Source organism: Anolis sagrei, chromosome 1 (assembly GCF_037176765.1).
Source record: "Anolis sagrei isolate rAnoSag1 chromosome 1, rAnoSag1.mat, whole genome shotgun sequence".
Lineage (NCBI taxonomy): Eukaryota > Metazoa > Chordata > Lepidosauria > Squamata > Dactyloidae > Anolis > Anolis sagrei.
Window position 1 is genome coordinate 344,383,093 of NC_090021.1, and position 22,302 is coordinate 344,405,394.

Here is a 22,302-nt window from a genome sequence, read left to right on the forward strand (position 1 = left end):
TCCGCATAGAATCATAGAATCATAGAATCATAGAATCAGAGTTGGAAGAGACCTCCTGGGCCATCATCCAGTCCAACCCCATTCTGCCAAGAAGCAGGAATATTGCATTCAAATCACCCCTGACAGATGGCCATCCAGCCTCTGTTTAAAAGCTTCCAAAGAAGGAGCCTCCACCACACTCCCTCCGGGGCAGAGAGTTCCACTGCTGAACGGCTCTCACAGTCAGGAAGTTCTTCCTCATGTTCAGGTGGAATCTCCTCTCTTGTAGTTTGAAGCCATTGTTCCGCGTCCTAGTCTCCAAGGAAGCAGAGAACAAGCTTGCTCCCTCCTCCTCCCTGTGGCTTCCTCTCACGTATTTATACATGGCCCTCATCATATCTCCTCTCAGCCTTCTCTTCTTCAGGCTAAATATGCCCAGCTCCCTAAGCCGCTCCTCATAGGGCTTGTTCTCCAGACCCTTGATCATTTTAGTCACCCTCCTTTCGTAATTGTTTCGAAATTGTTTCAAAATTGTTTCAAAATTGTTTCAAAATTGTTTCGTAATTATTTCCGCATGCCTGGTGCAAGTTTTATAGTTGTTGTTTGTTTTATCACAACAGCAGTCAACAACAGAGGGAGAGGGAAGCTTCAGAAGTTCCCCCTGTCCCATTTGGAGGGTTTTTTAGCATATTGCGCAATCGCATCCGCCATTAACGAATCGATTCGAAATTTACGAAATTTCGTATATTTCAAAATTTTTTAAAGTAAAATTTCAGAATTCTTTAAAGAATCGAAACGTGATGGACCCCTTAAAAACGAGTTTAGAAACAAATTTTTCCGTGGTTACCCAGCCCTAATACTGATGTATCTATTAGGTTCTTTCGGAAATGTATTAGGATACAAAAATACAAGATACAAACTACAAGAGAGGAGATTCCACCGGAACATGAGGAAGAACTTCCTGACTGTGAGAGTCATTCAGCAGTGGAACTCTCTGCCTTCCCCGGAGGGAGTGTGGTGGAGGCTCCTTCTTTGGAAGCTTTGAAGCAGTGGCTGGATGGCCATCTGTCGGGGGTGATTTGAATACAATATTCCAGCTTCTTGGCAGAATGGGGTTGGACTGGATGAGGGCCCAGGAGGTCTCTTCCAACTCTAGGATTCTAGGATTCTATGATTAGGAAGAACTTTCTGATTGTAAGAAGAGCCGTTCAGCAGTGGAACTCTCTGCCTGGGAGTCTGGTGGAAGCTCCTTCTTGGGTGGCTTTCAATTGAGGCTGGGTGGCCATCTGTCAGGGGTGCTTTGATTGTGCTTTCCCTGCATGAAGGCAGAAGGGCGTTGGACTAGATGGCCAACTTTATGTTTCTATGAAATGAATTGCCTGGAAAAAAGATCTCGGAGCAAAGTGCAAACATGTTCATTGCCAGCTGATAAGGAACGAGAGACATTATGTAATGTTTAAACGAAATGATTCAGATAAATAAAATCTAGTGGTTAACTTGGACCTTCCCTGTGCTTTGCAGGAGAGTGGACTCCCTCCAAGCCTTGGCTGCCTCCAAAGAGAGGGACAGCCTTGCACCTCAGGGATGGAGCCCTTGGGGATGTCCACCGTCCTCCTGCTCACCTGCATCTCCTGCCTCCTGCTCTCTGCCCTCTGGAGAAGTGGGGCCCAGCAGAAGGGGAAGATGCCCCCCGGGCCCACCCCGCTGCCCCTCATCGGGAACGCCCTCCAGCTCAAGACCCACCACCTGGACCAGGTGCTCCAGAAGGTCAGTGGAGGAAGGACTTGATTAGAGGGCAAGGTGTATTGTGGGGGATGGTCCTTGAGTGCTGTTTGGAGATGGGCTCGTCTGGAAGGCTTGGGTGTTCATTTTGCGCCTTGTCTTTCTTCCTTGGAGTATTCGCTTGGGAGCGATCTTGATAGCCATCGTGGATTGGATTGTCCTGTGGTCTGTCCAGCAGTCGTCAGCACCTGTCATGGCTCTTGTGAGGAGCACCTCACGGTGGTCTCTAGCACGTGTGATTACATAGTCTAAGACAGTGTTTCTCAACCTCCAGAAGGTCCAGTGGGCAAAGGACTTGATTAGAGGGCAAGGTGTATTGTGGGGGATGGTCCTTGAGTGCTGTTTGGAGATGGGCTCGTCTGGAAGGCTTGGGTGGGTCGCGAGGGGGTGTCAGAGGGGTCGCCAAAGACAATTAGAAAACACAGTATTTTCTGGTTTGTTGTTTTTTCGGGCTGTATGGCCATGGTCTAGAGGCATTCTCTCCTGACGTTTCATCTGCACTTTGGCAAGCATCCTCAAAGGTAGTGAGGTCTCATTACCTCTGAGGATGCTTGCCAAAGTGCAGGTGAAACGTCAGGAGAGAATGCCTCTAAACCATGGCCATACAGCCCAAAAAAACCTACAACAAAACGGTATTTTCTGTTGGTCATGGGGGTTCTGTGTGGGAAGTTTGGCCCAATTCTATCATTGCTGGAGTTCAGAATGCTCTTTGATTTTAGGTGAACTATAAATCCCAGTAACTACAACTCGCGTATGTCAAGGTGTATCTTCCCCAAACCCCACCAGTGTCCCCATTTGGGCATATTGAGTATTCATGCCCAGTTTGGTCCAGATGCATCAGTGCTCTCTGGATGTAGGTAAACTACAACTCCAAAACCCAAGGTCAATGCCCACCGAACCCTTCTAGTATTTTCTGTTGGTCATGGGAGTTCTGTGTCCCAAGTTTGGTTCAATTCCATCATTGGTGGAGTTCAGAATGCTCTTTGATATTGTAGGTGAACTATAACTCCCAGGAACTACAACTCCCAAATGACAAGCTCAATCTCCCCTCAACCCCACCAGTATTCAAATTTGGGCGTATCGATTATTTGTGCCAAATAATGAAAATATATCCTGCATATCAGATATTTACAAGATGATTCATAACTGGAGCAAAATTACAGTTGTGAAGTAGTAACGAAAATAATGTTATGGTTGGGGCCATCACAACATGAGGAACTCTATTAAGGGGTTGCGTCATTAGGAAGGATGAGAACCACTGGTCTAAGAGGTGCCAATGCTTTGACCGGGGGTGCTTCCATGATGTCTTGAGCTTGTTTTTCTGGCGGAAGAGCGTGTTGGTGATGACAAGGTTGTGTTCCGCACATTTGGTGAGAAGCAGGATGCCATTTGAGTTGCTGTTTCCAACCCCGTCTTTTCCGATGGTCCCTGGCCACAGGTCGAAGTCTCGCCCGACTCTTGCGTTGAAGTCCCCCAGGAGGATGATTTTGTCCTCCTTAGGTAGCAAATATGGAAAACCCAAGAATGGCCATCAGACTGGAAAAAATCAACTTATATCCCCATACCGCAAAAGGGAAATGCAAAAGACTGCTCCAACTTCCGTACAGTGGCCCTTATTTCTCATGCCAGGAAGGGAATGCTCAAGATCCTGCAAGGAAGAAGACTCCAGCAATACATGGAGCGAGAGTGGCCAGATGTTCAAGCTGGGTTTAGAAAAGGCAGAGGAACGAGAGACCAAATTGCCAATATCCGCTGGATAATGGAGAAAGGCCGGGAGTTCCAGAAAAACATCTACTTCTGCTTCATTGACTACTCTAAAGCCTTTGACTGTGTGGATCCTAATAAATGGTGGCAAGTTCTTGGTGGGATGGGCATCCCAAGCCCCCTTCCCTCTCTCCTGAGGAATCTGTACAAGGACCAAGGAGCCACAGTCAGGACTGACCACGGAACAGGAGACGGGTTCAAGATTGGGAAAGGCGTCCGGCAAGGCTGCATCCTCTCACCCAACCTTTTTAACTTGTATGCAGAACACATCATGCGAGGATGTGCGGGGCTTGAGGAATGCAAAGCTGGGGTGGAAATGGCTGGAAGAAACATTCACAACCTCAGATATGCAGATGACACCACTCTGATGGCCGAAAGCGAGGAGGAGCTGAGGAGCCTTCTAATCAAGGCGAAAGAAGAAAGCGCAAAAGCCAAGTTGCAGCTAAACGTCAAAAGAACCAAGATGATGGCAACAAGAATGACTGACAACTGGGAAATAGAGGGGGAAAACGTGGAGGCCGTGACAGACTTTGTATTTCTAGGCGCAAAGATGAGTGCAGATGCAGACTGTGGCCAGGAAATCAGGAGACGCTTCCTTCTTGGGAGGAGAGCAATGTCCAATCTCGATAAAATAGTCAAGAGCAGAGACATCAGACTGACAACAAAGATCCATTGCCTAGTCAAAGCCATGGTCTTCCCTGTAGTCACCTACGGATGTGAGAGCTGGACCTTCGGGAAGGCTGAGCCAAGGAAGATCGATGCTTTTGAGCTGTGGTGTTGGAGGAAAGTGCTGAGAGTGCCTTGGACTGCGAGAAGATCCAACCAGTCCATCCTCCAGGAAATAAAGCCCGGCTGCTCACTGGAGGGAAGGAGACTAGAGGGAAAGTGGAAGTCCTTTGGCCACATCATGAGGAGACAGGAAAGCCTAGAGAAGACAATTATGCTGGGGAAAGTGGAAGGCAAAAGGAAGAGGGGCCGACCAAGGGCAAGATGGATGGATGGCATCCTTGAAGTGACTGGACTGACCTTGAGGGAGCTGGGGGTGGTAACGGCCGACAGGGAGCTCTGGCGTGGGCTGGTCTATGAGGTCACGAAGAGTCGGAGACGACTGAACTAATGAACAACAAGGTATCCCTGATAGGACGTTGTCCAGCTGACAGTAGAATTTCTCCTTGATGTCTTCATCAGCATCTAGTGTTGGTGCATAGGCACTTATGACGGTTGCCCATTGGTTTTTGGCAAGATCAATTCGGAGGGTTGAGAGTCGTTCGTTGATGCCAGTGGGTGCTTCGGTCAGATGTTTCATCAGATCATTTCTGATGGCGAAGCGAACTCCGTGCATTCTTTGGTCTTTTTCGGGCAGTCCCTTCCAGAAGAAGGTGTAGCCTCCTTTTTCTTCCTTCAGCTGTCCCTCTCCTGCTCTCCGGGTCTCCTGAAGGGCTGCTATGTCGATGTTGAAGCGTCCCAGCTCCCTTGCAATGATGGCAGTTCTGCGTTCGGGGCGTTCACTGCCACTGTTGTCCATCAGTGTCCGTATGTTCCATGTACCGAAGTTTATTTTTCTTTTTTGGCCGCAGGGTGGTGACCCCACTGGACGCGGCAGTCCAGTCAGGGATGAGAGAGGCAGACAAAAATGGTGTCATCATCTGGCACCAAGTGAAAACATGGCTCTTTGCTAGAAGATCTGAACCTGAATTGATTTCATCCGAATCTCTGCAGGCTTTATGGCAGGCATGGGCAAACTTGTTACAGTAAGGCATAGCAGGATCAAGTGTGTGTGTGTGTGTGTTAAAGAAAAACCTTATGATGTTAATTATTATGTGCAGCTGGTAATGTAGGCCAGCCAGCATGTTTGGCCCACACCCCATAGGGTATAACTGTACGGATTTTAGAATACAGTTTGGAGAAGCAATCTGAGGAGGAGAAACAATATGCTGTAATGCTGCTCTGCTCTACCAGCGATGCTCTTTGCTATGGCGGAATAGCTATTTACTCAAAGTTTATGTTTTACTCTCTCACTTGAATTTATTTATTTATTTATTTATTTATTTATTTAACTATATTTGTATCCCGCCTTTCTCAGCCAATTGGCGACTCAAAGCGGTTTCCAACAAATCAGTATACATAAAACATAATAGATAAAAAACATTAAACAATATAAGACATCACAAAAACAATAAAAGCAACATCACCAACGTCTCATTATTCTCAAGCATTGTGCCTCTGCCTTTGTCTCCTCCCCCAGATGAGCGAGAAGTATGGCCCTGTGTTTACCCTCCATTTCGGGATGGCTCCCGCTGTGGTGCTCTACGGCTACGAGGCCATCAAAGAAGCCTTGCTGGACCGCGGCAATGAATTTGCAGCCCGGGGCAAAGTCCACTTGATGGAGAAAACATGCAAAGGCAGAGGTATGCGGGGCTGAGTTCTCCATGGCAGCGGGGCGGGCAGGTGGGGCGGCCCCATATCTTTCCACCTCTTCAGCTTGGGAGTGATCCTGGACTTATCGCTGAGCCTGGAACCCCAGGTCTCGGCGGTGGCTGGGAGACCTTATGCACAATTAAAACTTGTGCACCAGTTGCACCCATACCTTGGGAAGTCTGATCTGGCCACAGTGGTCCACACTCTTGTTACATCCCGAATAGACTACTGCAACGCACTCTACGTGGGGTTGCCCTTGAAGACTGTTCGGAAACTTCAACTGGTCCAGTGAGTGGCAGCCAGATTACTCACCGGAGCGTCATATAGGGAGCACACCACCCCCCTGCTGTGTCAGCTCCACTGGCTGCCGGTTCAGTTCCGAGCACAATTCAAGGTGCTGGTTTTGACCTACAAAACCCTGTATGGTTCCGGTCCAGCGTATCTGTCCGAACGTATCTCCCTCTATGTCCCACCTCGGAGTTTGAGATCATCTGGGGAGGCCCTGCTCTCGACCCCACCGCTATCACAAGTGAGGCTGGTGGGGACGAGGAGCAGGGCCTTCTCAGTGGTGGCCTCTCACCTGTGGAACTCACTCCCGGGGGAAATCAGGGCATCTACATCCCTCCTCTCCTTCAGGAGGAAGGTAAAAATGTGATTGTGGGACCAGGCCTTCGGGCAATCTGACAACTAGATAAGGACAACCAGACGATTAGGACTGACAGGACTGACAATTGTGGAATTGGAATTTGGACTATGAGACAGCGAATGCTGACCGTCTATGAGGAGTAATTGGGTTTGTATTGTTTTATTGGTTTTATTGGTTTTATGGTTGTAATGCAGGAATTGTTGTTTAACTGTTCAACTGTTTAACTGTTTAATTGATGTTATTTTGTTTTACTACTGTTATGTGATGCTGGCATCGAATTGTGCCTCTGTAAGCCACCCTGAGTCCCCTTCGGGGTGAGAAGGGCAAGGTAGAAGAAACCGAAATAAATAAATAAATATAAATGTGTGTTTTGGGGGGAGGCAGCAGAGCATTGGGACAGAAGCCTGGGGAAGGAAATACACACAGTAGAAAGATGGTCAAAGCAATATGACTGCATGGAGAGCAGGGAGTGAGAAGGCAACTCAAGACCCTTCCACGCAGCCCTATATCCCAGAAAACCATCAAGGTAGGAAATCCCACAATATTTGCTTTGATCTGGGTTATCTGAGTCCACACTGCCATATATTCCAGTTCAAAGCAGATATTGTGGGGTTTCCTGCCTTGATATTCTGGGTTATATGGAAGGCCCTCAGTTTTATTGTTGTTGTATTCTCCCAATGCCAGGGCACTTTCATTGAGCATCATGTGCCGCAAGGCAATTCCCCATTGAAATGCCCACATGTCTTTCAACACACTGTACTTCATATGTACACCTTTTTTATGACTTTCACATGCATTCCCATTGAGATTGGAGTCAATGTCCTTCCATATCCCAGCCAAACATAGCTTTTTATTGAAGCCCTCGTGGGCCTAATTGACTTGATTCAACTTGTGTTTATGGCAAGTGCTGTGGTTGACAACACCCTAAAGTTTTAAAACTAGTTTTATATGGTCTGACTTGAACTGTTTATAGAATCATAGAATGGATTTCCTTGTTAGTGTTTGGGCCTCCGGTCAGAATATTTTTGGGGCTTTATTGAGTTTATCCATATTGATATAGAGCAAGCTCAGGATAAAGGCTGGAATAGTCAACTAGGGTATGAAGAGCCTGCTTGGGCAACGAAAAATATCTCAGCCATACAGGAAGAAGGCAGTGGCCAAACTCCTCTGAATCTCTCTCTCTTTCTCTCTTTGAGACATAGAATGGTCATTTGAGCATTGGGTTTGGGCTCCTCAAGACCAAAGTAATAAGAACACTTTTCAACTCCTTCAATCATAAAAGACTCCTGAATGACTTTAGACAAGTCATACTCTAGATTGGATTGTTGTAATGCACTCTACATGGGGCTACCCTTGAAGACGGCCCAGAGACTACAACTTGTCCAACGTTCGGCAGCCAGATTAATAACTGGAGCTAGTTATAGGGAGCGGTCAACTCCCATGTTTAAGGAGCTCCACTGGTTGCCGTTTATTTTCCGGTCCCAATTCAAGGTATAGGTTATCACCTACAAAGCCCTAAACGGTTTGGGACACACCTACCTTCATGACCGTATCTCTCTCCACGTACCAACCTGGGCCCTCAATCTTTGGAGGAGGCCCTCCTTTCACCCCTACCAACCTCACAAGCTCATCTTGTGGGCACAAGGGAGAGAGCCTTCTCTTCTGTGGCTCCCTGACTCTGGAACTCATTACCTGGAGAGATCAGGAAAGTCCCTTCACTAGAAATGTTCAAAAAGAACCTTAAAACCTGGGTCTTCCGCTGTGCCTTTGGCGAGTAGGTGTATAACATGATACTATTGCTCCCCTCAACGCTTCTGCCACTGGAGTACACGCCCTCCAAATGGGAAATAAAGATGATGGTGATGATGATGATGATGATGATTATTATTATTATTATTATTCTGAGCCAAAGAGAGGAAGACAATGGGAAACCTTTTAGGAATGGGTGTAGTGGTTTGAGCTTTGGATTAGAACTCTCAGATGTTGTTGTTGTTCATTCGTTCAGTCATCTCCGACTCTTCGTGACCTCATGGACCAGCCCACACCAGAGCTCCCTGTTGGCCGTCACCACCCCCAGCTCCTTCAAGGTCAGTCCAGTCACTTCAAGGATGCCATCCATCCATCTTGCCCTTGGTCAGCCCCTCTTCTCAGATAGGTCAGGTGTAATGCAGATGGGATACAATGTGTCCTGCAGAAGTGGGGATGAAATGCCCATTGCAGATTTTTCATTGGTTCCCTGCAACTTCCCTCCACAGATCTTAAGTTTAGGATGTGAGTGTTCCTTTCTATAGCTTTAGTTCCTAGCAGCATTTGAAGCCTTATACACAGCCTTAATGTAACAGCTGTAATGGGCCTAGTCACCCAAAAAATCTGTGAATCTCCATAAGGGAAGTGTATATTTGCATACTAACAGAGTGCTTCTTGTTCTCCCCTATATCAACAAACTGGGATTCCAGTACTTAAGAATGCTTCAGTGGGATGTGGACTGGATGCCTATTTGGACTTGACCATGGTTCATCAGTTGGGACTCCAGGTGACCAGAAAGAGAGAAAAGGGTCTACTCAACACAGAGAAAATAGCTGAAAGGCATAAGAGTCCCTCAGACACCAGAGTAAACAGATAGCAATGAGGACCCTTGCTTCTTTGGCCGTTCTTTCTCACCTCGGCCCAGCCTACTCTTCCATTGCAGCCTCTTGTCTTCCCTCTTTCCAGGGATCATATTCAGCAATGGGGAGAGATGGAAGCAGCTCCGGCGCTTTGCCTTGACCACCCTCCGCAACTTTGGGATGGGGAAGAAGAGCATCGAGGAGAGGATCCATGATGAAGCCCAGTATCTCCTGGAGCAATTCCGCAACACAAAGCGTGAGTAGATTCCGTGTCCATCCTGACCCGTCTCCCCCACCACTACCACCACCACCACCATTGGGACTTCCCAGGAGATTCCTCCTGGCGTGTCTTGTGTGCATCCTAGTTTTAGGATCCTTCTATTTGTAGAGTTTCCCATACATGAGGGTTAGGGTTGTTTCTTCCAGTCAGGTGGCCCATCCAGAGTCCTGGAGGTTGAAGATTCTGTGCCTTGGTCTTTTCTGGGAGACTTTGTGCTCCAGATATTCCAACTCAGATATTCAGATATTCTAAATCTTTAAAGGGTTGCAGGGAAACTGGGCAACGATGGCATTCCTATACCACTTTCCACAATTGGAAACCATCAGTTAGAAGTTCATTCTCAACTAAAGTGGTTTCCGCCATTGATGGCACTTGGATTTCACATGTCAGAATGTGGACTTCAAAGACCAAGAGTAGGATGTCCTTCCTGTTATGGATGGGAGAGAAAGGGGCAAGAAAGGACCATACAGTTTCCAAGGCTCAGGTGGAGCAGGAGAGGTTTGAGGTCCTTTGAGTGCCATGAACCCAGAGGTCATGCTCAGCAGAGGTCAGTCATGTAGAACCAGCAATGCCACATCTCCTACAGTCTACACAGGACTAGAATTAGAACTGGGAAAGGCCACAAGGAAAATCTAGCCCAGCCTCCCTTGAGTGCAAGAGTCCTCAGGGAAGTCCTCATGGAAGGTCTGAGGCCACCAAGAACTTGAAACTGTGTTGCCTGAAAGAAAGCCCCCATTGCCGTCCAACCGTAAGAGGCGTAGTGCGAGTTTCCAGAGTGAATTGCAAGATCTCTTCTGGCCCAAGAGCTGGACTCAGGTGAGAAGACGAATACCCTTTTGTCCTTCCAGAGCAGCCCTTTGACCCTCACTACCTGTTCAGCTGTGCCACCTCCAACGTCATCTGCTCCATCGTCTTTGGAAAGCGCTTCGATTACAAGGATGAGAAGTTTCAAGCCATGATGAACTTAATGAATGAGAACTTTGAGCTTTTTAACTCTTCTTGGGCTCAGGTAGGCCCTTGTTCTTTGAGACCTGTTGCATGATTAATGTATTCCGTTTGCATGTTTGGTGCCCCTGCATGAACATGCATCTGATTTTGTGCTTCTGTTTATGTACATATGACGGATTTGGGAGTGAGGGGGGTGAGCAGTTCCCTGTCCTCTGGCACTTAGCAACTATAGGTTGCCAGTTGAGGAAAAAAGTATGACAAGGAGATGCAATGAATTCTGAGGGAAAGAACCTTTATAGGGTTACAAGGAAGCATCAACAGGTGGGATAAATGCAGCAACTTGTGGTGGAAAGAATGGCTCCTCTCACATAGAGACATTTCCCCTTCATAGGAGACTTCAGCCTCTTTTCCAACACAGAGAGGCATGCAACTCATCACATGTTCCAGGGTTGAAAAGAGGCAGAAATGCCCTGAAAGGAGGGAACTCTGAACATGGGCCAGCCATCCTGTCCAGAGTGTTGTGGCTGAGATGTTCTCTGATGATGAGGATGATGGGATTCAGATTCCTGGCTCTTTTTCTGTGCCTCAGATCTCTGGGCCTGCTTCTAGGTCTTTTTCTGAGGCTCCCACAGACAGTGCAGAGTCAACACAGCAGTTCTCAGAAGAAAAGAATGTTAACGAAGTAGATAGCGAACAGGTGGAGAGGCCTTTACCTCCTTCCCACGCTGATAGTGAAAGTGCAGAAAGCCTTGATAGCGACCTGACCCGGCAAGCCCGTCTTGATTTGCGGGTCAGGAGGAGTTCTCACCTAACTGGCAGACGAGAAGCCAGCTCGAGGGAAGGTCATTGCAATGCTTTCATGTTGGGGAGAGCATAATGTTTTCATATTAGAAAGGTATTTAGGCTTCTTGCAAACAGAGAGAAAGTGTCAGTTCAACATAGCTTATTAGCTTGAAAGCTTCATGGAATACCTTAGCTGGAAAGCAACACGCTTGGGATTTCTTGCATTGTGATTCTTGGGGCAATTGTTTTATTGCTTGTACCTTGGACTCTGTTTTGAATTTTGCCTATAGGGTTGTGCCTCTTGTTTTTACCTGAAGATCTTTGGAACTATATTCTGCATTTAACCTTAATCTTTGAAAATTTGCAATGCTTATTCTTTATTTTGACTTGGACTTTTTCCTCAATAAACTATAAAACTACAGCTCTTGTTTGGTGGTGTTTGTAAGCAAGGCGAAGCTTACTCTGAGTTGCAACACAGAGCTCCTGTATCTTATACTTTACTCCTATGGTTCCATGCAGATCCCAGTAAGGTGGCCTTCTGCAGATGGCAGGTGGTAATTTTGTCAGCACCGATTGTGTTTAAGTGCAGGCCAAGTGCAGGCCAAGGTCTTTAGGTACTGCACCCAGTGTGCCGATCACCATGGGGACCCCCTTGACTGGCTTGTGCCAGAGTCTTTGCAGTTCGATCTTTAAATCCTCATATCCTCATATCATGTCAGCTTTTCCAGTTGTTTCTCTGCAAACCTGCTGTCACCTGGGATTGCAACATCAACAATCCATACTTTGTTTTTTAACACAATTGTGAGGTCAGGAGTCTTGTGCCCGTGCAAATCTGCCACTCTCCATATGTACACTATCTCTGTCCTTGCCATGGACCAGAGGACGGCGGGTGGAACAGACTCATGCATTCCGCCACACTTGAGAATTATTAGATTGAGTCTTTTATAGGAATATTCTGCTGATGTCGTAAATAATTTTCCTGACTTGAGTCTTCACCTCCTGGCAGATGTTGATTCTTCTTTATTGGTGTTAGCCTTGTATTGACTTCCTTCTTAACATTGTAAACATTTCTGTTATCATTGTCACAATTCTTATCACAGTTTACTTTTTCAGTTGTCATTAGCAACTTTTAATTACAGTCCAGCAAACAGGTAGTTAGTCATTGCAGGCCTTAATAATAGACTGGTGTTTCCAAAATTATTAACTCCCATTTGTTCATTTCTTCCATTCAGTTCATTCCTATGCACACAATAGATTAAAGCCATAGTTATCAAATCTGCAATGATATTTTGTGACATTTGTATCCTCCGTGGTTTCATGCAGAACCATAGAATCCCATGGAAAGAAATGGTTTTAAACTGGTGCGAGTCTCCTTGAATGTAAGAGACTTTGGGCAGGGCAAGGGATCACCTGGCTTTCAGATATGGTTATTTCTCCTGATTAAGAACAAAAAAGTAATACCGACCTTGTGATGAATGTAAGAGGAATGTATTTCCAGCTCTTGGTTTTCCATGTGTGAGTGTGATGGGGAGGCAGAAGACAAAATGGGACTGCAGACAATATAAAGAGGGATGATTCTCTACTCTCCAAGGGATGGTCACCCAGGCTTTCCCCTCTCGATGTGATGAGGTAGTCAGACTAGATGGCCCTTCCAACTCTATGATTCTAACATAGGGCAGAAGCATGACAATACCTGGCGGGGCCTAAGCATGGTGTCCTGAGAGGCTTTCTTGTCCCTTTTGCACCTCGTTGGCCTTTGGGGATCGGAGTGATTTCCTGCTGTGCTGAACGAGGCGCTTGCTTCTTTCCCAAGGATCCACAAAAGCAAAAGAACGCAACCACTTATCTGACAGGGACATCTCTCTGTCTCCTTTGGTCTTCCAGCTCGCCAACACCTTCCCTACCCTGATGGATTGGATCCCTGGCCCTCACCACCGCTTAGTGTCCGGCAGCCTTCGATCCGAGGAGTTTGTTTTGGAGGAAGCCAAGGAACACAGGGCAACTCTGGACCCTAGCTCCCCACGGGACTTCATCGACTGCTTCTACATCAAAATGGATCAGGTAAGGGGGGGCCTCATGGAAGCCGTTGGGCGGGAGCAGACTGTAGAGGATCAGTGTGTTGCTCTCTAGTCATGAAAAAGCCCTCTGACTTTAAAACACACCATACGAAGAGTGAAGAAACAAATCTTCTTTTATTGAAGCTTAGTAAATAGTCAGGAGAAATAAATGCTTGTAAGAAAATAAGAAAGTTCCAAAAAGTATAAAGTCCATAAAAAGTAGAAACACAAAGCAATGTCCACACCAGATATAAAAGCCATCCAAGATAGTATTAATCCAGACAGGAATCAACAGGATGCAAAGACAATCCAAAAGGCTAAAAAACTCCACAAGAACAAGACCCCTTGAACAGGATTTCCATGGAACATGAATTTGATTTCCAAATGATGCTTGATCTAAGAGGTTTCCCCTTGAGGTAAACCTTATATCCCAAAACTCAGAAATTGGTTTGGCTTTCCTGCACATTTACCCCTTATCAGATGAAGCCTTTGTGTTTGCTGTCAATCCTGGCTAATCTCCAGTCACCTATTCTTCAGCTCTCTATCCGGCTGCTCATTAAAAATCCCAGGTGTCAGATTGTTTTCCAAACCCAAATCTTGAGAGCTCACAGAGAGAGGGAGTGAAGGATCATTGCGAGGCCCAGCAGGGATATTCTCATGAGAAACTGCCCTTTGCACTGGGGCCTCTCTGTCACTATCTGCCTGAAAATCATTGACCAAACCATCTCCATCTTGTACTTCTGCCTTGGCTCATCATTTCCATCAATATAGCAATATTTAAAACTGATATTGTATTATGTTCATAGAATGATAGAATCATAGAATCAAAGAGTTGGAAGAGACCTCAAGGGCCATCCAGTCCAACCCCCTGCCATGAAGCAGGAATATTGCATTCAAATCACCCCTGACAAATGGCCATCCAGCCTCTGCTTAAAAGCTTCCAAAGAAGGAGCCTCCACCACACTCCGGGGCAGAGAGTTCCACTGCTGAACGGCTCTCACAGTCAGGAAGTTCTTCCTAATGTTCAGATGGAATCTCCTCTCTTGTAGTTTGAAGGCATTGTTCCGCGTCCTAGTCTCCAGGGAAGCAGAAAGGAAGCTTGCTCCCTCCTCCTCCCTGTGGCTTCCTCTCACATATTTATACATGGCTATCATATCTCCTCTCATGTTAATAATATATTGTATGTATATATACCTTGTAAGCCGCTCTGAGTCCGGCATCCCGCTCTGAGGGCGGCATATAAATGTCGTAAATAAATAAATAAATAAATAAATTTCCCACATCAGGATCTTGAAATACAAACACAGGCTGTTTCCCAACGCAGTGCCCCAAAAAGCCTTAGTATCTATTTCCAAGCAGACACTAGAGATGAGGAGATTTAAAATACAATAGTTTAATCTGAGGAATTAAACTATTGGGTGCAAGAGAAAGTGCACCACATTAGACTGATCTGCATCATAGGTTTCATAGAATCATGCCATGAATGACTTTTCAATAACTTTGAAGCATAGCTTCTTTTTATTGCAATTTCCAGTGTGAGAGGGGACATCAGATTACAGGAAAACATTCAGACAAAGAATGACATTGGACATACAGACATACAGATTCTATGCAACTGCATTGGATTTACATTACATCGTTGTGGGAATCATGGGGTGCCGGTTTGTTAGCTGCCCCGAGTCCCTCTGTGGAGGTTGAGAGAGGATGGGATAGAAATGTCCGAAATAAATAAATAAATAAATAAAGGCTAACAAACCAACAAAGGGGAGTTACATTTTCACTCATAGAATCATAGAATCATAGAATCAAAGAGTTGGAAGAGACCTGATGGGCCATCCAGTCCAACCCCATTCTGCCAAGAAGCAGGAATATTGCATTCAAAGTACCCCTGACAGATGGCCATCCAGCCTCTGCTTAAAAGCTTCCAAAGAAGGAGCCTCCACCACACTCCCTCCGGGGCAGAGAGTTCCACTGCTGAACGGCTCTCACAGTCAGGAAGTTCTTCCTCATGTTCAGGTGGAATCTCCTCTCTTGTGGTTTGAAGCCATTGCTCCGCGTCCTAGTCTCCAAGGAAGCAGAAAACAAGCTTGCTCCCTCCTCCCTGTGGCTTCCTCTCACATATTTATACATGGCTATCATATCTCCTCTCCTCTCTATCTCCTCTTCCTAATGTTCAGATGGAATCTCCTCTCTTGTAGTTTGAAGAGGGGTGTGGTTTGAAGGGGGTGTGGCCTTCAGGAAGAGCTGTTCTTAGCCACACCCACCTCATCCCTCTTCAGGGAAACTGCGAGATTTTAAAACTGTTTGTTTAGGCTTTCTGACTTTGTCAAAGTTACTTAATGGTTCTGAAGGGAGGGAGGGGCACCTTCCATTAACGAAGCAAATGAAGCGATTCGGATTTCTGCAATTTCCGATCTTTTTTTCAAGAAAATTTCAGAAATTATTTCAAAATCGAATCACCAGCGCCCCTATATATGAACCAAGTTTAGAACCATTTTTTTCTTGATCACCCAAGCCTACTATGCACCCAAATATTACCATACCCTTTTCTCCCTCCTTGGAGAAGCATCTGCTAGGCCAGACCCTGCTTTCCTGCAGCCTTTCCAACACATAGTTCCAGAACTTCCATAACTTCAAAACTCCAAAATGCATCCTTTCCCTAAGCAGTGCACAATGCCAAGGGCCAGATCTGTGTTTTCCATACAGCAGAACCTGACTCCCTGCACACAGCCCAAGACTCCAAAAGCGCATTTCTTCCTCTTCCCTTGAGAAAGAAGCCCCAAAGTGACCAGACTACTCCCATGCCACTCACTGAATACACCATCTCTCTCCTTCCTATGGAGTAGAGCACAGCGGGTGGAACGGACTCCTCAGGTCTGCCACACTTTGAGCATTATTAGATTGAGTGTTTTATAGGAATATTCTGATGATGTGGTTCCAAAGTTGTAAATTAATGATAGACGTCTCCCATCCCGGCTCCATCTCAGTTTCCTGGCCAGATGTTGATTCTTCTTGATTGGTGTTGACTTCCTTCTTAACATAAGGAATGTGGCAAACATTTCTCTTAACTTGAAAAAAACATTGTCACAGTTCTTATCAGAGTTTACTTTTCAATTCTCATTAGCAACTTTTAATCACAGTCCAGAAAGCAGTCACTGCAAGCCTTAATATTTTACTGATGCTTCCAAAACTCATCCATGCATCCTTCTATTCTTCCATTCAATCCCACACGTCATATGAAATCCACATTTGTCAAATCTGCAATTATATTTTCGTGACAAATGTGAGTTGGAAGAGAACTCGTGGGCCATCCAGTCCAACCCCCTGACCAGAGTGTACACAAACCAAACCTTTTCCCCTTTCCTCCACTTTTCCTTCCCAGTTCTATCCTTCAATTCAGTGCCTTTCTCTTCCAAAGCAATTCTCCTGCCCTTCCACCTCCCATCTCTTCCTGGTCATAGAATCATAGAATCAAAGAGTTGGAAGAGACCTCCTGGGCCGTCCAGTCCAACCCCATTCTGCCAAGAAGCAGGAATATTGCATTCAAAGCACCCCTGACAGATGGCCATCCAGCCTCTGTTTAAAAGCTTCCAAAGAAGGAGCCTCCACCACACTCTAAGGCAGAGAGTTCCACTGCTGAACGGCTCTCACAGTCAGGAAGTTCTTCCCCATGTTCAGATGGAATCTCCTTTCTTGTAGTTTGAAGCCATTGTTTCGCGTCCTAGTCTCCAAGGAAGCAGAAAACAAGCTTGCTCCCTCCTCCTCCCTGTGGCTTCCTCTCACATATTTATACATGGCTATCATCATATCTCCTCTCAGCCTTCTCTTCAGGCTAAACATGTCCAGCTCCTTAAGCCGCTCCTCGTAGGGCTTGTTCTCCAGACCCTTGATCCTTTGAGTCGCCCTCCTCTGGACACATTCTGGCTTGTCAATATCTCTCTTGAATTGTGGTGCCCAGAACTGGACACAATATTCCAGGTGTGGTCTAACCAAAGCAGAAGAGAGCATGGGGAGCATGACTTCCCTAGATCTAGACGCTATGCTCCTATTGATGCAGGCCAAAATCCCATTGGCTTTTTTTGCTGCCACATCACATTGTTGGCTCATATTTAACTTGTTGTCCACGCGGACTCCAAGATCTTTTTCACTCTGATCTTTCTTCCCCTTTCACACACATTTGCTATCTTTTCCACCTCCTTCGCTCTTTTCTCTCCCTCCTCCCTTCTCTTTAACCCACTCTCAAAACATTTTTCTAATACAACCCACAGTTTTGAAATCTCAGCCTCTTCAAGACCCTTGCATGGGAGCCGTACTCAGCCCCCAAACAGCAGTGGAGGTTGGTGACTCCTGGGTATCTGCTCTAGGGTTCAGGTGGCATTTCCTATAGAGCACTCTGACGGGGTCATTGTCAGGATTAATTTAGTTATATATGTGTTTTAAATGTGCTTCTATGTATTGCCAAGATGGATGCTACTGTGAATTAGAAATGCTGTGCAGAATGTTTACACCATGAGGCTGTGATTAAGTAAACTTGAGAAAAGTAAGATAAGGTTTGCTCTTGCTGGGAACAGAAGGGAGTAGCCAGTCTCGGCAAGAGAGATAAGCAGATGTGAAGAGGCTTTTGTTTTGACTAGTTCCTGATTGTAGCTCGCTGTAGTAAGACGTGTCTGATGTATGTGCTTAGTAAACTTAGTTTCTTTTGTAACTCAAAGCCTGCAGAGTCCTTATTTTGTAACTCAGTGTCTGCTGATCTAGCATTCCTTCTGCTGGGCATCGTCTGATCTCTGACAGTCATGTGTATCCCCAGGAGAAGCACAATGAGGCCTCCGAGTTCACCATGGAGAACCTGATCTTCTGCAGCCTGGACTTGTTTGGCGCAGGAACCGAAACGACCAGCACTACACTCCGATATGGGCTCTTGATCCTCCAGAAATACCCAGAGATTGAAGGTAAAAGAGATGGGCACACTCCAGGCCAGCTGCTTCCACCAGGTTCTTGGCTCTCAGCATCTGCAGATTGAATGTGAACAGTTCTGATCCAATGCATTTGGCCTAAAAATAGGGCCTGGAGGTGGCTAATTCTGAACTGTTCCATTAGTTTTCACATCTTTGGGGGGAATTAGGAGGAAGGTGTTTACGGGCTAATGCTGCTCATGGCCATTTGGGAGTATTTTTGGCTAAACAATTCAACTTTGGGGAGAATCTGGGGGTTTGCAAGGGAGGCAGGTGGGGCATCAGTGGCATCAAGGAGAATGAAGGCCTTCTCCACATCGTGGACATTTTTCCGTTACAGAGATGGCTCAGTTTTACATCCCCTCAACAATGGCAGATCCAATATTGTCGAAGGCTTTCATGGCCGGAATCACTCAGTTCTTGTGGGTTTTTTCGGGCTATATGGCCATGTTCTAGAGGCATTTCTCCTGACGTTTCGCCTGCATCTATGGCAAGCATCCTCAGAGGGTGAGGTCTGCTGGAGCTGGGAAAAGAGGGGTTTATATATCTGTGGAATGACCAGGGTGAGACAAAAGGGCTGGGTGTGGATCTTTCAACTGACCACCTTGATTAGCATACAATGGGCTGACTGTGCCTGGAGCAAACTCTTCTTGAAAGGTGATTAGATGTCCCTGCCTATTTTTCTCTCTGCTGTTTTAATTTTAGAATTTTTTAATACTGGTAGCCAGACTTTGTTCATTTTCATGGTTTCTTCCTTTCTGTTGAAATTGTCCACATGTTTGTGGATTTCAGTGGCTTCTCTGTGTAGTCTGACATGGTGGTTGTTGGTGTGGTCCAGCATTTCTGTGTTCTCAAATCATCTGCTGTGTCCAGGTTGGTTCATCAGGTGCTCTGCTCTGGCTGACTTCTCTGGCTGAAGTAGTCTGCAGTGCCTTTCATGTTCCTGGATTCTTGTTTGGGCAATGCTGCGTTTGGTGGTCCCTATGTCGACTTGTCCACAGCTGCATGGTACACAGTAGACTCCTGCAGAGGTGAGAGGATCCCTCTACTACACAGAGAAGCCATTGAAATCCACAAACATGTGGACAATTTCAACAGAAAGGAAGAAACCATGAAAATGAACAAAGACTGGCTACCAGTATTAAAAATTTCTAAAATTAAAACAGCAGAGAGAAAAACAGGCAGGGACATCTAATCACCTTTCAAGAAGAGTTTGCTCCAGGCACAGTCAGCCCATTGTATGCTAATCAAGGTGGTCAGTTGAAAAGATCCACACCCAGCCCAACTTACAAAAGCCTTTTGTCTCACCCTGGTCATTCCACAGATATATAAACCCCTTTTTTCCCAGTTCCAGCAGACCTCACCCTCTGAGGATGCTTGCCATAGATGCAGGCGAAACGTCAGGAGAAATGCCTCTAGAACATGGCCATATAGCCCGAAAAAACCCACAAGAACTGAGATCCAATATGTATGGAATAATTGAATTCTATGGCATTACTGAAGGACTAACTATCATCCCCTGTTATTCAGAGAAAGGGCCTGTGTGGGTTTCCTAGGAGATCAATTCACACTAATCTGGGGTCCAAACTTCCCAAGACATTTCTTGCTCTCTTGCCATGAGTCAGAATTTGCATGATTTCTGAGATGTTCCCTGGATGTTTCTTTCTTGACAATGAGCCTCTTGCGTCTCCTGACAGAGAAAGTGCAGGAGGAGATTGACCGGGTGGTTGGCCGCTCCCGGTTGCCCGGCATGGCTGACCGCGGACAGATGCCTTATACAGATGCCGTCCTCCACGAGATCCAGAGGTTCGTCTCTCTCGTCCCAGTTGGCGTCCCCCATGCCGTGGACAAAGACACACCGTTCAGAGGATATGTCATCCCTAAAGTGAGTTCTTTGCTTCTCCTTCCAGGCATTATTGTCTCCCAAACGGAGTCAGGATACAGGAATGGATCCCCAAACTGCATTGCTGGGTTTGACACCAATGTTCAGATGGAGATTCCATCTGAACATTAGGAAGAACTTTCTGACTGACTGTCAGGAGTGTTTTGAATGCAATTGTCCTGCTTCTTGACAAAATGGGGTTGGACTGGATGGTTCATGAGGTCCCTTCCAACTCTAGGATTCTATGATTCTTTGATTCTATGATTCTAATTCGGAATTAAATCCTCTGCAAATTCCAGCTGAATTAAGTTCAGAGCCAATCTTATCTGTTCAGATGGCCACTCTGTAACTGCTCAAATCCATGCACATGTATCTAGACCAGTGGTTCTCAACCTGTGTTCCCCAGATGTTTTTGGCCTTCAAGTCCCAGAAATCCTAACAGCTGGTAAACTGGCTGGGATTTCTGGGAGTTGTAGGCCAAAAACATCTGGGGACCCCAGGTTGAGAACCACTGGTCTAGACCAAAGGCTAGGCCACTGTCCAATGTCAAAAACCCCTACAACCACATCTAGTCTAGATATTTCCATTACTATCTCACCATATCCTTCACTTTCCACAGGGCACCATAATAGTTCCTGTTCTGACCTCAGTGCTGCATGACAGCAAGGAATTCCCCAACCCCACAGAATTTGACCCAGGACACTTCTTGAATAAGGATGGGACCTTCAGGAAGAGCGACTACTTTGTGCCCTTTTCGACAGGTAAGGCCCTCCCTTTTCCCAGTTTGAGAAGAAACACATGGTTGAGAGGCTCCTTTTGGTTTCCTGGGACATCCATTGCTGCAGAAACAGGAGTGTGGCCTTCCCAACTGTGGCCCCCATTGGACCATCACAGGGCTGTGAGGTGTGGAATGCTTCAGGCTGGAGAGAGCTGATTGGCTCTTTCCATCCTCACTTGGAGCCATTGACCATGATGCCATGCTCCCATGATGACCAACCTGGACTTTTTTTACACTCAGTGATGGAAGGACTCTTGCAAGTTCTCTTCTGCTGTCCCATGAGAGTTATTGTGATCTGTTTATTTGCAACCATAGACTCATTGAATCTTATCACTGGCAGGGGCAACAGGGAATACGTAAACATAGAACTCTACGTAGAGATCTCCAGGGAAAGAAGGTCCATACATAGACGACATCATTATTGGCCCACTCTTGTCCTCAAAAGAGTACTTCTTGGGTTTAGATGGAATCTTTGTAGATTTCATCAAATAGTTCACATCTTAGTCTCTGGATCAGCATCAAAGACACTTGCTCTATCCTGTCCATACTCTTCTTTCACATACTTGAGGTTGGCTCTATCACATCACCTCTCAACTTTCTCTTCTCCAAGCTAAACATGGCTAGATCTCTTAGGTTGCTCCTCAGAAGGCTTGGTTTCCAGACCTTTGACCATCTTGAGTTCCCATCTTTAGATACGTTCAACTTGTCAATATTCTGTGATATCCTGAACTAGACACAGGATGCGAGGAGAGCGGGCCTGACCAAAGAAGAACAGAATGTGACTTCTGATCCCCTTTCTCTGTAGACTGCATTCTGTTGAGGGCATCCTATGGCTCCCTTTGTGACCCCTTCTCCATGTCTTCTTGGTCTCCTTACAGGCAAACGAATCTGTGCTGGGGAAGGCCTGGCCCGCATGGAGCTCTTCCTGTTCCTCACCTCCATCCTCCAGAACTTCAAGCTGAAGTCCCTCACGGACCCCAAGGACATCGACATCATGCCTCGGCTGAGTAGCTTGAGCAACGTCCCTCAGCCCTACAAGTTCTGCCTTGTCCCTCGCTGAAAAGATCACTGATGGAAGACAAAGCAAGCAATTGCCTGAGGATCTCAGCTTGGGCTTCTAATTAACCCAGACCTTTGGTGTTGAGAAAATTATGCTGGAGCTCCTTGAAAGCCTTTCCAGCCTCAATTGAAAGCATGATTTTGTATTAAAGCTATGGGGGTCAAACTGGAGTCCTCCAAATCTATACAGGTGGATGGATTTAACTCACTCAATGGTTTAATATTCATTTAATCTGCTTAACGTATTCTCTATTTTTAATTATTTTCAACTGATTTTTTGGTATACCAGTCTGAGGTCCCAATGATGTAGGAAAGGGGAGAAATATGTTAATACCTAACATGAAATAAGTCTATTGAAGTGCTACTAC

At 46.1% G+C, this 22,302-nt stretch overlaps 1 protein-coding gene across 1 annotated transcript; it reads left to right on the forward strand.

The window, feature by feature from the left end:
* The first annotated feature begins 1,480 nt into the window (after window positions 1-1,480).
* LOC132781361 (cytochrome P450 2C29-like) lies at window positions 1,481-22,100 on the forward strand. Its single transcript, XM_060785591.2, has 9 exons — window positions 1,481-1,746; window positions 5,771-5,933; window positions 9,302-9,451; window positions 10,324-10,484; window positions 13,091-13,267; window positions 18,071-18,212; window positions 19,913-20,100; window positions 20,717-20,858; window positions 21,754-22,100. The coding sequence occupies exons 1-9, from the start codon at window positions 1,564-1,566 to the stop codon at window positions 21,933-21,935; spliced, it is 1,488 nt and encodes a 495-aa protein (XP_060641574.1). The 5' UTR covers window positions 1,481-1,563; the 3' UTR covers window positions 21,936-22,100.
* The last annotated feature ends 202 nt before the right edge of the window (window positions 22,101-22,302 follow it).

Excerpts from the sequence above, each read along its gene's own strand:
- LOC132781361 (XM_060785591.2), top strand. The coding sequence starts at position 1,564 with ATGGAGCCCTTGGGGATGTCCACCGTCCTCCTGCTCACCTGCATCTCC. Across the intron at positions 9,452-10,323 it reads GCAATTCCGCAACACAAAGC|AGCAGCCCTTTGACCCTCAC; the intron begins GTGAGTAGATTC and ends TTGTCCTTCCAG. Across the intron at positions 18,213-19,912 it reads GAAATACCCAGAGATTGAAG|AGAAAGTGCAGGAGGAGATT; the intron begins GTAAAAGAGATG and ends GTCTCCTGACAG.